Source organism: Hylobates moloch, unplaced genomic scaffold (genome assembly GCF_009828535.3).
Source record: "Hylobates moloch isolate HMO894 unplaced genomic scaffold, HMol_V3 SCAFFOLD_17, whole genome shotgun sequence".
Lineage (NCBI taxonomy): Eukaryota > Metazoa > Chordata > Mammalia > Primates > Hylobatidae > Hylobates > Hylobates moloch.
Genome location: NW_026652292.1, coordinates 75,070,443 through 75,085,237, shown reverse-complemented (window position 1 = coordinate 75,085,237; position 14,795 = coordinate 75,070,443). Strand labels below are relative to the sequence as shown.

The following is a 14,795-nucleotide window of genomic DNA, read 5'->3' as shown; positions in this document are numbered from 1 at the left end:
CACATTCCTTTCCTTATTTGGAAAGAGGACTAACTTTTTAGCTTATTACAGACACTCCTTCCCCTTCCTCTCCACTTTCTTTTATATGTCCACTTTATCTAAAAAATATCAAATGTTTAGCCAACCGGGATTAGTTTAGATTGTAAGACCTGACCCCGGCCAATGGCGAAAGGGTACAGGGGCAGGACTTGTGTCAGGAATAAAGGCTCTCATGCCCCTTTGTTCATGTGTGCTCTCATCGCCACTGGCCAAGGAGGCACCCCTCTGTGCACAAGTAAAATTGCTGTGCTAGGAATCCTTTGTTCGAGTGTTCAATTTCCTGAGGATTTTGAGCATTATTCCTAACAGTGGTGAACTGACCTCATGGTCGCCTCACAGGTGCTGACTACTCCTCTCCGAGTCTCAAAAAAGTGCTCTGGTCAGACACGGGATTTAAGCTGGAATCTTTATGCAGCCTGCACATCGATTTCACACGTGTGCCTACCTGAAGCCTGTTGGCAGCCCTAGCAATATGCCCTATTTTGTTACCTGTTGAAGAACAATCGGTGTCTGTGTGAAAGTTCTGGTTTTATCCTGTATTAGTTTGTCAAGGCTACCGTAACTAAGCACTACAGACGAGGTGGCTTAAACAACAGAAATGTCTTTCTTCGCAGTTCTCGAGGCTGAAGTCCCAAGATCAAGGTGTTGGAAGGCTGCTTTCTCCCACGACCCCTCTCCTTGGTTTGCAGATGGTCGTCCCTTCCCAGTGTCCTCACGTGGTCGCCCCTCTGTGCGTGTCTGTGTCCTAATCTCCTCTTGTCATAAGGACATCTCTCATATTGGATTAGGACTTATCCCAATAACCTCATTTAACCTTAATTACCTCTTTCAAAGCCCTATCTTCAAATACAGTCACATTCTGGGCTACTGGGGGTTAGGACTTCAACATGTGGGTTTTCTGGAATGAGGGAGGCACGATTCAGCCCATAACAATGCACACCCACAGATAAAACTGCGACCTGGAGATGTTAAACAGGAATCATTAAATTATTGAAGTCTAGGCTTTAAAAGAACATTTACATTTGAAGAAATTGAAGCCCAGAGAAGTTAAGTCACTGGCCTGAGCTCACATCCTTGGAAATGGTGGCTCATAACTAACTTCGTTCCTTCCTTCCTTTACCCCTTCCTTGATCAACAAAAGAGTTGCAAGAGAAGCCTCTCCTTCCCCCTTCCGTTACTGCCTGTGTGTCTTTGGCCATTTATTTAATTTTCTGAGCCCCAGTTTTCCTACATCTAAGATAGGAAAAATCATGACACCAAAGAGTTGTTGAGGATCAAAATAAGATAATGCTGGCTGGGCACAGTGGCTCACGCCTGTAGTCCCAGCACTTTGGGAGGCCGAGGCAGGCAGATCATCTGAAGTCAGTAGTTCGAGACCAGCCTGACCAACATGGCGAAACCTCATCTCTACTAAAATATACAAATTAGCCGGGTTTGGTGGTGCACGCCTGTAATTCTGCTACTCGGGAGGCTGAGGCAGGAGAATCACTTGAACCTGGGAGGAGGAGGTTGCAGTGAGCCGAGATCTGTACTCTGGCGTGGGTGACAGAGTGCGTCTCTGTCTCAAACAAACAAACAAAAAATGCAGATAGACTAGGCCTGGCATATACATATTCAGTGAAAATTTCCCCTTTCTTGTGGATTGATTTATGTTATTCACGAATATTTTAATTGATTCACTCTTTGGCCCCCATCAGCAGATCTGTACTGAGGACAGGCATGCTCACGTAGCCTGAATGCTGTGGCTGGGTTCACATTCATTTTGGGGACACAAATCTATAGATGAGGAATTCTGACAGACATCAGGAATATCTGCAGTGGCATTTCAGTGCTGAGGAGGGAAAGGAATTTGGCATTAGTGTATGCTCCCCTGGAGGCTTCCTGGGAGGCAGAGTTTAGACGTGTCTTGTAGAATGAGTTTTCTTTAATAGGCAAAGCAGGGAATGGGGGTGCATGAAATGGTCAGAACTGGTCGCTGGCCTGGTAGGCCAAAGTGTAAGATGTGCAGATAATTTCGGAAGGGGTGGGGCGGTCAGACTACATCCTCCTCCTCCAGGGCGACATCCCCCAAACTCTTCCTTTATTTGTTGCGCTTAGCCTGGAACAGGGAGGCTGTCAAGTTATACCCACCTCGTCTCCTCTGAGTCCTGTCCCCAGGGCAAACTGCTGATTCCTCTCCAGGCAGCGGATTTTTACATTGTAGACTTTGTTCTCACAAAACACAACCAAAACATAGGGCTCTTCCTTGGATTTTGTGGAACAATCTCGGACCAAGAAAGTACCATCCTGAAGCAAAAAGAGCAACAGTCATCTTTTCAGACACCCCAGCATTCTGCCTTTGTACTGGTGGCAACAATGATGTTTGCATGCATGAGATTCCCAGATGGATTTAGTTTTCGGTAAACCACTTTAATTCAGTAAGTTTTTACTGAGTGTCTGCATGTCTAAGGGTTCTTGTCATTTTCTGAGATGTGTACCAGTTGGATCTTGACACTCTCTTGAAAGTCTTTCATCAAGGCCAGGTGCGGTGGCTCACCCCTGTAATCCCAGCACTTTGGGAGGCCAAGGCAGGTGGATCACCTGAGGTCAGGAGTTCGAAACTAGCCCGGCCAAACGGAAAAACCCCATCTCTACTAAAATTACAAAAATTAGCCAGGCATGGTGGTGGGTGCCTGTAATCCCAGCTACTCAGGACGCTGAGGCAGGAGAATCACTTGAACCTGGGAGACAGAGATTGCAGTGAGCCAAGATCATGCCACTGCGCTTCAGCCTGGGCAACAGAGTAGGACTCTGGTTCCAAAACAAAAACAAAAACAAAAAACAAAAAAGAAAATCTTTCATCATTTCCTACTGACCTGGGCATAGTGCTCATGAACTTAGCATGACCAACCTATCTTGCAGTTTGATCTCTCATTGCTCCTGCAGCTTTCTGCCTCTGGTTCCTGGTGCCAGCCAAGCCACCATTTCCCAAAGGCACCATCTGCTTTGGGGATACCAGATTTTGCATGATGTATTAGTCTGTTTTCACACTTCTATAAAGAAATACCTGAGACTGGGTAATTTATAAAGGAAAGAGGTTTAATTGACTCACAGTTCCACATGGCTGGGGAGGCCTCAGGAAACTTATAATCACGCGGAAGGCAAAGGGGAAGCAAGCTTGGACCTTCTCACATGGCAGCAGGAGAGAGCAGAGTGAGGAGTGAAGGGAGAGGAGCCCCTTATAAAACCATCATCATATCTCACGAGAACTCACTCACTAGAACAGCATGGGGGGAACTGCCCCCAAGATCCAGTCACCCCCACCAGGTCTCTTCCTAGACATGTGGGATTATGGGGATTACAATTCAAGATGAGATCTGTGTAGGGTCACAGCCAAACCATGCCACATGTGCTACTTACTCCTGCATGGAAAAGCCCTTCTCCTGCCCCCTTCTTGATGTATTCATCTCTCAATGTTCACATATTTCCTCTTCTGCTGATGCTCAGGTATTATTCTAGAGATAGTGGGAGCCACAGCAGGCTTTGGGCAGAAAAAGCTTTTACCTAATAAATTGGACTTCTGTGTGGAAATATGTCTTTGCAGGATTAGGGTTCCTGAAAGAGACACGGGGCTTCTAAGTCATGGATATCAAACTGAATGGAGAGGCCCTTTACGGGAGGAGGAATTGTAGCCAATGTTGAGGTGAGGGCAAGTACAGGGCAAGGAAGAAAAGACAGAAAAGGCCTGGAGATGCCTGAAAGATGACGGAAGACCAGGAGATTCAGAGTGACAGAAGCCAAGAGGTGGAGACTGAGGGTTTCCAAAAGCGGGTCAACAGCATCAAATGGTCCAAGAGCTGAGAACAGGACAATGATTAGAAATAATTTGTACACTCCAGGGAATGATTCAGAATGATACTAAGATCTGGTTGCAAAAGACTGAGAAATGGAGCAGTCCTCCTGAACATGAACACATCTACCAGGCTTAGTTTTGTGGTTACATTGTGTTATTTACATAATGAAAAACACTGAAAAATCTGTAAGTGTAATTGTGTGTATTGTATAGATGGTTATAAGTGATCTATGAAGAATAGAGGCTGGGTGCGGTGCCTGACGCCTCTAATCCCAACACTTGGGAGGCCGAGGCGGGTGGATCACTTGAGATCGGGAGTTCGAGACTAGCCTGGCTGACATGGGGAAACCTCATCTCTACTAAAAATACAAAAATTAGCCGGGCGTGGTATCATGTGCCTGTTATCCTAGCTACTCCAGAGGCTGAGGAGAATCGCTTGAACCCAGGAGGCGGATGTTGCAGTGAGCCAAGATCATGCCACTGCATTCCATCCTGGGTGACAGAGTGAGACCCTGTCTCAAAAAAAAAAAAAGAGTATGATAAATATAGATTATATATATAATGATTTATAGCTATAATAATAAATTATGATGTATAATTCTCTATATAGATTTTATAATAGCTATATATAATGATATGTTTTGATAATGAATATTTATAAATATAGATATATAATAATGGTAATAATACTATATAATACAACATAACAATACTTTAAGTATACAAAATTTAGAAATAATACTGTAACATGATAGTGATGTTATGATGATACTGGTAGCTAAGGTGCATTGAGATTTGCCAAGCACTTTACACACATTGTTTCGGTTAGAGGCTTTTTTTTTTTCTTTTTGAGATGGAGTCTCCCTCTGTTGCCCAGGCTGGAATGCAGTGGCGCGATCTCAGCTCACTGCAACTTCCGCCACCAGGGATAAAGTGATTCTCCTGCCTCAGCCTCCTGAGTAGCTGGGATAACAGGCACCCACCACCATGCCCAGCTAATTTTTGTCTTCTTTGTAGAGACGGGGTTTCACCATGTTGGCCAGGCTGGTCTCAAACTCCTGACCTCGTGATCTGCCCATCTTGGCCTCCCGAAGTGCTGGGATTATAGATGTGAGCCATCACGCTTGGCTCATTTACAAGGTCTTTACATAAACATCCTTGGGTTCTTTTTTTTTTTTTTTTGAGATGGAGTCACGCTCTGTCTCCCAGGTTGGAGTGCAGTGGCTCAATCTCGGCTCACTGCAAGCTCCACCTCCTGGGTTCACGCTGTTCTCCTGCCTCAGCATCCTGAGTAGCTGGGACTACAGGCACCCGCCACCATGCCCGGCTAACTTTTTGTATTTTTAGTAGAGATGGGGTTTCACTGAGTTAGCCAGGATGGTCTCGATCTCCTGACCTCATGATTCGCCTGCCTCAGACTCCCAGAGTGCTGGGATTACAGGCGTGAGCCACTGCGTGCTCGGCCATAAACATTGGGTTCTTTACATAAATATTGATGGGAAAATTTTAGTCTCATTTTACAGGTAAAGGAATAAAGGTCTAAAGGCTTAAGTGAATCCCCTAAGGCATCACGGTTACTAAATGGAATACTGAAAAGCCAAACCAAATTCTCACCCTTTAAATACACAAGCCTCTGACTATATAAAGTAAGATGGCGGAATTTTCTGGAACTTGTTCTACCTAAAATGTCGAGTCATAATTGCAGCCTTAATGTTCAAGCACAGAGCACTGCCAAAGATCAGAAGGAGAGAAGAGGCCAAAACTCATGGCCAAGTTTTGGGTTTATCCTCTTAAACTCTGAAATGATTTGTCAAAATAAATCTGAGTAGTCCTGAAATTTAAAACAAATTATCTTTCATAAATGGGAAACACATTTTGACAGAACTGAGACAAACAGAAAAGGAAAATATGAAAAGGAAAATGTGAAGTCATTTAACTGAGATTTTATTTTCTTAATGTTTCTTGGGAAGAGGCAGAAGCAGGCACACAGAAAGAGAGGAAGGGAACATTTGCTGAGCGCCCAAATACTGCTGGAAGAGCATCAGGTCACATGCATGTTGCTTTTCCAGCACAATCCACACACGGGCTTCTGGAAGGAGGTCTACTAAGAGTAGTTCTTCCGATGGAAAACAGGCTCTGTGAGTGCAATGGTGCACTGGGCACTGATTAGCGCCAAGATGGACAGCCAGGGTTGGAATCTACCATCACCAGGTTCGCCACTCTACCAAGGCATGGCCAGATTCCCTGGAAGGAGGAAAGGAAGGTTCTCAAGGAGCTGCATCAGCCAATCACCCACGGTTCTCCACCTGGGCTGTGAAAAGAACTGTGAGGGCTACTAGAGTCAGCTGGGATTTTGTGAAAAGAGCACTGATCTTGAATGCATGTTCTGTCAGTTTCTCTGCTTTGTGACCAACACATTGGCTTAGCCTCAGTTTCCTCATCTAGGAAATGGGATGTTCCATTTATTCTGTGTATGTTCAAGATACTTTGTTAGCAATGGTATCATTTCCTACCACTGCTGTAACAAATTACTATGAAATTAGTGATGTAAAACAGAAATGTATTCTCTTACAGTTCTGGAGGTCAGAAGTCTAACATGAGTCTTGCTTGGCTAAAATCAATAGGAGAGACTTTGTTTCCATGACTTTTCCAGTTTCTGGAGGCCAACAAGATCCCTGGCTTGTGGCTCTCCCATTCATCTGACCTCTACTTTCATTATCACGTCCCTTCTCTGACTCTGACACTCCTGGTTCCCTCTTACAAGGACCTTTGTGATTATACTGAGCCCACCCAGGTAATGCATGATAACTTCCCCATCTCAACATCCTTACCTTCGCATCTGCAAAGTCTGCTTTTCTATGAAGGTGACATATTCATAGGTTCTGGGGATTAGGATGTGAACATCTTTGGAGGGGGCATGATTCTGTTTATCATAGCAACTTATACATGTAATTTATTTAATTTTACAGCATCAATTCTGAGAGCTAGGTTATCATTTATTCACTAATTAACTAATTCATTCATTTTTAGGTTACCTCCTTCAACAATGATCATTGTACTGGTTAGCTGGGGATAGGTTTTGATGTTGCATCAGTCTTCAGACACTTTCTATAACTTCTAAGCAATCTCGTATAGTTCTCTGCACATAGTCATTGTTCAATAATCATTTGCTCTTTGGGATGGTGGTTGTGGTAGTCATTTGACCTGATGACAAGTATTCCAGCTCTTTTCTCCTTTTGGCCACATGTAGGTTTGTACTTCCTCACCTTCTTCGAAGTTAAGTTTGGTCATGTGACTTCCTTTGGTTAAAGATGTGAAAGCAGAAGTAAAATATGTTACTTCTGAGAGGATGTATTAAGAGTCAGAGTGTGAATGTAGAAGCACACCATTGAGATGGAGCCCCCGGCAGCCTGGGTTTATCCACCCAAACCCGTCCTGAACATGGTATGCAAGCAAAAAATAAAGTTTCATTATGTTAAGCAACTGAGATCTTGGGGTTGTTGCTGCAGCATAACCTACCATATCCTGACTATTGCAGCCTTCACAATCTCTGCTCCTTTCTGGAAGAAGTGAGACATAAAGACCCAACAGTACTTTGGGCAAACCTTGATTAAGGGGATAAACCTTGACGAAAGCAGAAGGAAGCCCCTTCTATTGTGACCTCTATAGTCCAGTTTCCAGATTTCATCTTCAAAATAGTTCCTTAGGGTTGATTTTACTATATTTCATTTTACAAATGAATAAATCGACATGGGAAGTTATTTAGAAACTTGAGAAAGCCACACAGCTGATAATTAGCACAACCAAGCCTCAGGCCTGAAACTCTCCATGTTTTTTTTCTTTGAGACGGAGTCTCACTCTGTTGCCCAGGCTGGAGTGCGGTGGTGTGATCTCGGCTCACTGCAAGCTCCGCCTCCCGGGTTCACGCCATTCTCCTGCTTCAGCCTCCTGAGTAGCTGGGACTACAGGCACCCGCCACCATGCCCAGCTAATTTTTTTTGTCTTTTTAGTAGAGATGGGGTTTCACCATGTTAGCCAGGATGGTCTCGATCTCCTGACCTCGTGATCCACCCACCTCGGCCTCCCAAAGTGCTGGAATTACAGGCGTGAGCCACCACGTCCGGCCGAAACTCTCCATGTTTTTTGTTTTTGAGACGACGTCTTGCTCTGTGGCCCAGGTTGGAGTGCAGTGGCACGATCTCAGCTCACAGCAACCTCTACCTCCGGCTTCAAGCAATTCTCCTGTCTCAGCCACCCGAGTAGCTGGGATTATAGGCACCCTCCACCACACCCGGCTAATTTTTGTATTTTTCATAGAGATGAGGTTTCACCATACTGGCCAGGCTGTCTTGAACTCTTGACCTGAGGTGATCCACCCGCCTCGGCCTGCAAAGTGCTGGGATTACAGGCGTGAACTGCTGTGTCCGGTCCTCTCCATGTTTTTTTTGTTTTCTGTTTTTATTATTTTATTTTATTTATTTATTTATTTTTGGGACAGCATCTCACTCTGCTGCCCAGGCTGGAGTGCAGTGGCACAATCTTGGCTCACTGCAACCTCTGCCTCCCAGGTTCAAGTGATTCTCATGTCTCAGCCTCCTGAGTAGCTTGGATTACAGGCACGTGCCACCATGCCTGGCTAATTTTTTTTTTCTTTTTTTGTATTTTTAGTAGAAACTGGGTTTCACCATGTTGTTCAGGCTGGTCTCAAACTCCTCACCTCAAATGAGCCACCTACCTCGGCCTCCCAAGGTGCTAGGATTACAGGTGTGAGCCACTGCGCCCGGCCTGAAATGCTCCATGTTAAATGCCCTTTTCTACTACAGCCTCCCAGCATTGAGAAATGCAGGGTGATGCAGGGAATAATACATGAAAGCAAATTGCTTGTTACATTTTGCAACACTTGAGCAGAGAACCTTAAGATGCCTATAGAAACAATGATGATGGGCCACGTAGAAGGCATTACCTTGTTCTCCTTCATGAATGCCTCTTCCACTGCCTGGCGGCTATATTCTCCAACGTACCATTCATTGTGCTGGACATCCTGCAGAACAGAATCAATGATAAATATTTTAGGGTCAAAGGGAAGTATGAATTATTGATTAATTAATTCAAAATTTACTTTTGCTCCACCAGTGCCTAATCATAGTTTAATCTATAGTAGATATTTAGTACCTAACATTTAGTCCCTGAACTTGGAGAAGCCCACAGATGCTTGGGGCGGAGAGACAGAAAAAGTTACTGCAGCTGGGGAATTCTGAAGTCTATGGGAATCTGTTGAGAAAGGTCCTTCAGCACCACCTTCAGAATGGATAATAAGCCCGCTATCTATCAGTGCTTTCTGAATCTTCAGCTGCTGAGGCTTGTTGAGGTGGAAATGGGTATTGTTTGTGAAGCCTACATTGCCTTAGTCACATACAAACAGAAGGGAGGGAGAAAGAGGTGCAGAAGGAGCCCATCTCTGCCACTTCCCCAGAGGCACAGGTGCTGCTGAGCTATGATTCGGATCCTAGTTTATCTAGCTTTCTCCATGGGCCGCACTGCTTTATTTATATCAATGTTAAATGATTCTAAATTCTTTTGATGATAAAATCCAGACTAACTGGGAGAAGGAAGTGCAGTCAGGGAGATGCATCATGGACTTGCAATTCCTTCACAGGGTTCTGAGGATCATAATATTAAATAACCCCCCTTGTGAGTCCAGCATCTATAAGGTCCTTCCTCATTTAGTAGCATGTCAATCCATCCCTACAACACATCTTTGAGGTAGGCGTGTCAGGTAGTATTAACCCTAGTGAAGATGGACACTGAAGTTTCAGAAAGTCAAAACCTGGGCTGGGCATGGTGGCTCACGCCTGTAATCTCAGCACTTTGGGAGGGCAAGGCAAGTGGATCACGAGGTCAGGAGATCGAGACCATCTTGGCCAACAAGGTGAAACCCTGTCTCTACTAAAAATACAAAAATTAGCCGGGTGTGGTGGTGCGTGCCTATAGTCCCAACTACTTGGGAGGCTGAGGCAGGAGAATCACTTGAACCTGGGAGGCGGTGGTTGCAGTGAGCCGAGATCGTGCCACTGCACTCCAGCCTGGTGACCCAGCGAGACTCCATCTCAAAAAAAAAAAGAAAGTCAAAACCTGTCACATGGTTGGCAAGAGTTAGGTACGTGACATCAGGTCTCTGGTCTCTCATTCATTTGGAGTCTCTGGTCCACTGGAAAGTAAACCTGATATATTCAATACTGAGATTCTGATTCTGTTCATATGATGTGACGAACACCACATTATCTGATGTGAACACCATTTGGAACGGTATGAGCTAGCTCTAACTCAACCCTGCAGCCTCACTTCCTGCCACCCCATTTCAGACATGGGCCTGGCCAGAAAAAATGCTTGTACTCTGGACACACACAACTTCAGGGATAGACCAGAACTGGCCCTACTGCCTGGAATCCCTCCTGGTCCTCACCTCTGCCTACCCAGCTCAGCCATTCTTTTGCATCAAGATTGGGACCAAAAGTCACCTCTTTTTTTTTTTTTTTTTTTTTTTTGAGATGGAATTTTGCTCTTGTTGCCCTGGCTTGAGTGTAATGGCACAATCTCAGCTCACTGTGACCTCTGCCTCTTGAGTTCCAGAAATTCTCCTGTCTCAGCCTCCCAACTAGCTGGGATTACAGGCATGTGGCCACCATGCCTGGCTAATTTTTGTATTTTTAGTAGAGACAGGGTTTCACCATGTTGCTCAGGCTGGTCTCAAACTCCTGACCTCAGGTGATCCACATGTCTCAACCTCCCATAGTGCTGGGGTCACAGGTGTGAGCCACTGCGCCTGGCCAAAAAGTCACCTCTTATTTGACCTAGTCCCTACACCCAGGGGAGAGCTAGTGCTGAAAAGGTCCACGGCAGAACCGGCTCTGCCTCACTCCAGCAAAGCCACGTGACAGGCTCTAGAGACAAAGGAAACCTTGGAGCTCCATCTCCCGACTGAAGCATGAGCTGTCTGAGCTTGAGGTGGTCTACTGCTTCCAGGCGACCTCTTGGCCAGTCCACGGACTTGGCAGAGCTCAGTCATGGTGCATTTCATCAAGTCTGTTTTTATTTATTTGTCCAAGTTGGAAAACATTTAGAGATTAGTCCTGTGTTTCTCCAGGTGTGGTCGTGATGGATGGCTGGTGAGTGTAGCTGGTGCTCAGAAATTGAATTACATATCTCGGAATCACTTGTATGGGGGGAGTCCCCTTCTAATTCTCTTTCTAGCCCCCCTGAATAATTCAAAGGAATGTTTCATTTTGGCCTAATATGTCCTTAATATCTCTCTGACATTTCTAACCTCTTCTTTAACAGAAGAAGAGCAGTCCTTATGCTGACAGCCATTAGCAGGTGATGGGATCCTGCTACAATTTAATAGCTTATTTTGTTTGCATTGCAATGACTTTTTAAAAAAATTAGGGAAAAATACTGTAAGCCAAAAATAAAATTCTAAGGCCCCCCAACCATCTGAATGGACTTCCTCCTCTGCCAGGGCACTGTTAAAATTTAACCCAAAAGACTTGTTTGGGTCATGACGGGAAGTAGGGGTCAGACATGCCTCATTATATCTCTCCGGCATTAACACCAACACAGATCTTAAGTCTGAGAAGAAGCATTTACAATCTATTCTCTCTGAAGCCTGCTACCTGAAGGCTTCATCTGTACAATAAGAACTTTGGTCTCCACAATGCCTTATCTTCACTGATAATAAACCCTCTGTCTATCAATGATATTCCCTTTCTGTTGATCTCAGGTCTTTAGATAAACTCAACCTATTGCTAACCAGAAAAATTTGAAATTTACCTATAACCTGGAAGGCCCCACTTCAAGCTGTCCCACCTTTCTGGACTGAAACAATGTATTTGTTAAATGTAATCCCAACACATTGGGAGGCCGAGGCAGGTGGATCACCTGAGGTCAGGAGTTCAAGACCAGCCTGGCCAACATGGTGAAACCCCGTCTCTACTAAAATTACAAAATTAGCCGTGCGTGGTGGTGCACGCCTGTAATCCCAGATACTTGGGAGGCTGAGGCAGGAGAATCACTTGAAGCTGGGAGGCGGGGCAGCGGTTGCAGTGAACTGAGATTGCCCCATGCACTCCAGCCTGGGCAAAAAGAGTGAAACTCTGTCTCAAAAAAAAAAAAAAAACAGCATATTTGATTGAAGTTTCATATCTCCCTAAAAAGTATAAAACCGAGCTGCACCCTGACCACCTTGGGCACACGTTCTCAGGATCTTTGGAGAGCTGTGTTAAGGGCCATGGCCACTCATATTTGGCTCAGAATAAATCTCTTCAAATACTTTCCAGAATTTGATTCTTTTCAGCAATGATATAATAAGATTTACCATTTTAACCATTTTTAGGTGTATAATTCAGTGGCATTAAGTACATTCACATTGCTTTACAGCCATTTCCGCTATCCATCTCCAAGTTTCTAATGACTCTAAACTGAAACTCTGTATCCATTAAAGAATAACTCTCCATTACCTCCACCTCCTTCCTCAGGGCCCAGTTACCACCATCCTACCTTCTGTCTCTATGAATTTGCCTATTCTAGGTACCTTGTATACCTGGAATCATATATTTGTCCTCCGTGTCTGGCTTATTTCACTCAGCATAATGTTTTCAAGGTTCTTGTATATTGTATCACATGTTAGAATTTTATTCCTTTTTAGAGCTATAAACTGTTTCATTGTGTGTGTGTGTATACCATTCTGTTTATCCATTCATCCATCAATGGACATATAGGTTATTTCCATCTTTTGTCTATTGTAAATAATGTTATGAACATGTGTGTACAAATATCTGAATCTCTGCTTTCAATTCTTTTGGGCATAGACTAAGGAATGGAATACTTCTAAAGTCACTTTCTACGATGTATAATACTGGTTAAAAAAAATAACCAGAGTAGTGATATAAAGTGAAAACAGGTCACCTTGAAGAATATTATTAAGTAAATGTTATTATTGGCAGGACATAGATATGCCACAAATCATAAAGGTATATTCAAATAGCTGAAATCAGGGAAATCCTGATGTGGTCCAAGCCTGTCTCATGCCTATGAGGAATCTGGGATCTGGGATCTGGGAGGGAGCATAATCTTGTGTAGACCTCTAGTCAGAACCAAGGGATCCCCATGTTTACGAAGAAGATGAAAGAGCAAAAGGAAGCCGAGTGCATGACAAGGGACAATAAAAAGAGGATATGCATTTTTTTTTTTTTTTTTTTTTTGTGATGAAGTCTAGCTCTGCTGCCCAGGCTGGAGTGCAATGGTGAGATCTCGGCTCACTGCCACCTCCATCTCCCAGGTTCAAGCGATTCTCCTGCCTCAGCCTCCCAAGTAGCTGGGATTACAGGCATATGCCACTACGCCTGGCTAATTTTTTTATTCTTGGTAGAGATAGAGTTTCTCCATGTTGGTCAGGCTGGTCTCGAACTCTTGACCTCAGGTGATCTACCCGCCTTGGCCTCCCAAAGTGCTGAGATTACAGGCATGAACCACCGTGCCTGGCCAGGATGTGAAAATATTTTCCAAAGTCTAATTTAAGATTATGAGACCCTTTTAGAATTAGGTAGAAATTAATATGAATATAAGGATAAAAAAAGAGCTTTAGGATACTGTAAGAATTCACCAGAGATATCCTATACACTCTGCTTCTGCTTAGAAATCTTCACAAGCTCTGTAGCACGACAGTGAGTAATAGCAGGGTATGGGATGGAGACCTGGAAGAGGCACATCCTTTGGGGCTTTACAGTGAAAGATTTTAATAAGTAACATCCAATGTGATGGAGAGAAAGCATACAAGATGCAGTGAAAGCTTTATCCCCCCACCACAGGGTAATGTAAGTAAAACATGGTCCCAAAATAACCAATTGTAGTGAATGAGCATATTTTAGAAACAGACCACAAAATAGATGACAGACACACAAGAACACAGTTAGTATCCATTTGCATCTCCCCACTCTTTACATCTCCATTAGGGTGGGGATCATAACCTCTAGCACATTGTCTGGCACATAATAACTGCTCAACTAATGGTCGCTGGACTGTTCAACTGAAATGAGTGTGTAATATATGGATCTTTTGCTGGAAAAAAATTGCAACCTGTATATCCTAGTTAACCCCCCACAAGATTATTGGACAGTTGGTAAATACAAAACACGTGTCTAAATATCTGTATTTTTTGGATTAATTTTTAAAAAACACTTTAGAATCGGAAACATGCCAGTCAAAGAATCTGGTGAGAGACCAGTGTAGTATGTTATATAGCAACATATTTAAAAATATTAAAATACTTTAAAAATATTTAAACCCAGTAATATATAGCCAGAAGGGAAAAAGTTAAAGTCAAACATAAATAATCTCCTTTTGGGCATTGTTCAGGAAAGCTCTATTTAGATGCCAAGTACATCTAGAAGGACTTGGCAGAGAAGTGTCTGCTTACCTTTCTATCACACCTTTTGGGGAAAGGTGGTCTCCAGCTTGTGTATTTATAGGGCGATATATTTTCATGAGGGCTGCAGCTGGCTGGAGGCTGGCATCTCTGAGGAGAACAGGGCGGCATGCCTCCTTTATGATCTGGAAAGGTTAAATTCACATTTCAGTGTGATTTTGTGACTGGTGCAGGCTGTCCCCCACCTCCAAAAAGGAGCTGAAACTCTTTCCTCCTTCCTATATCTGTGAGGACCTTCTTGGTCAACACCACATCAGCTCACTCAGTGACCTTAATTCTCTCTGTTTTGTTCTCTGCCTGTAGCTTTGCCCTTCCTCCTCTCTTTCCTTAGGGCTCCCAGAGTCATCTTTTAAGAATGTAATTCTGGGCCGGGAGCAGTGGCTTACGCCTGTAATCCCAGCACTTTGGGAGGCCGAGGCAGGGAGATCACGAGGTCAGGAGATC

General features: G+C 44.0%; 1 protein-coding gene across 1 annotated transcript in view; it reads right to left on the bottom strand.

Moving 5' to 3' along the window:
• Positions 1–14,795, bottom strand: part of CLNK (cytokine dependent hematopoietic cell linker) — a 201,551-nt gene that overhangs the window by 12,604 nt on the left and 174,152 nt on the right. Inside the window, exons 16-18 of the mRNA XM_032135391.2 lie at positions 14,343–14,476; positions 8,835–8,912; positions 2,170–2,325 (exon numbers count right to left, since the gene is read on the bottom strand). Of these exons, the coding sequence (XP_031991282.1) occupies positions 2,170–2,325; positions 8,835–8,912; positions 14,343–14,476 (368 nt within the window). The remainder of the gene's footprint in view (positions 1–2,169; positions 2,326–8,834; positions 8,913–14,342; positions 14,477–14,795) is intronic.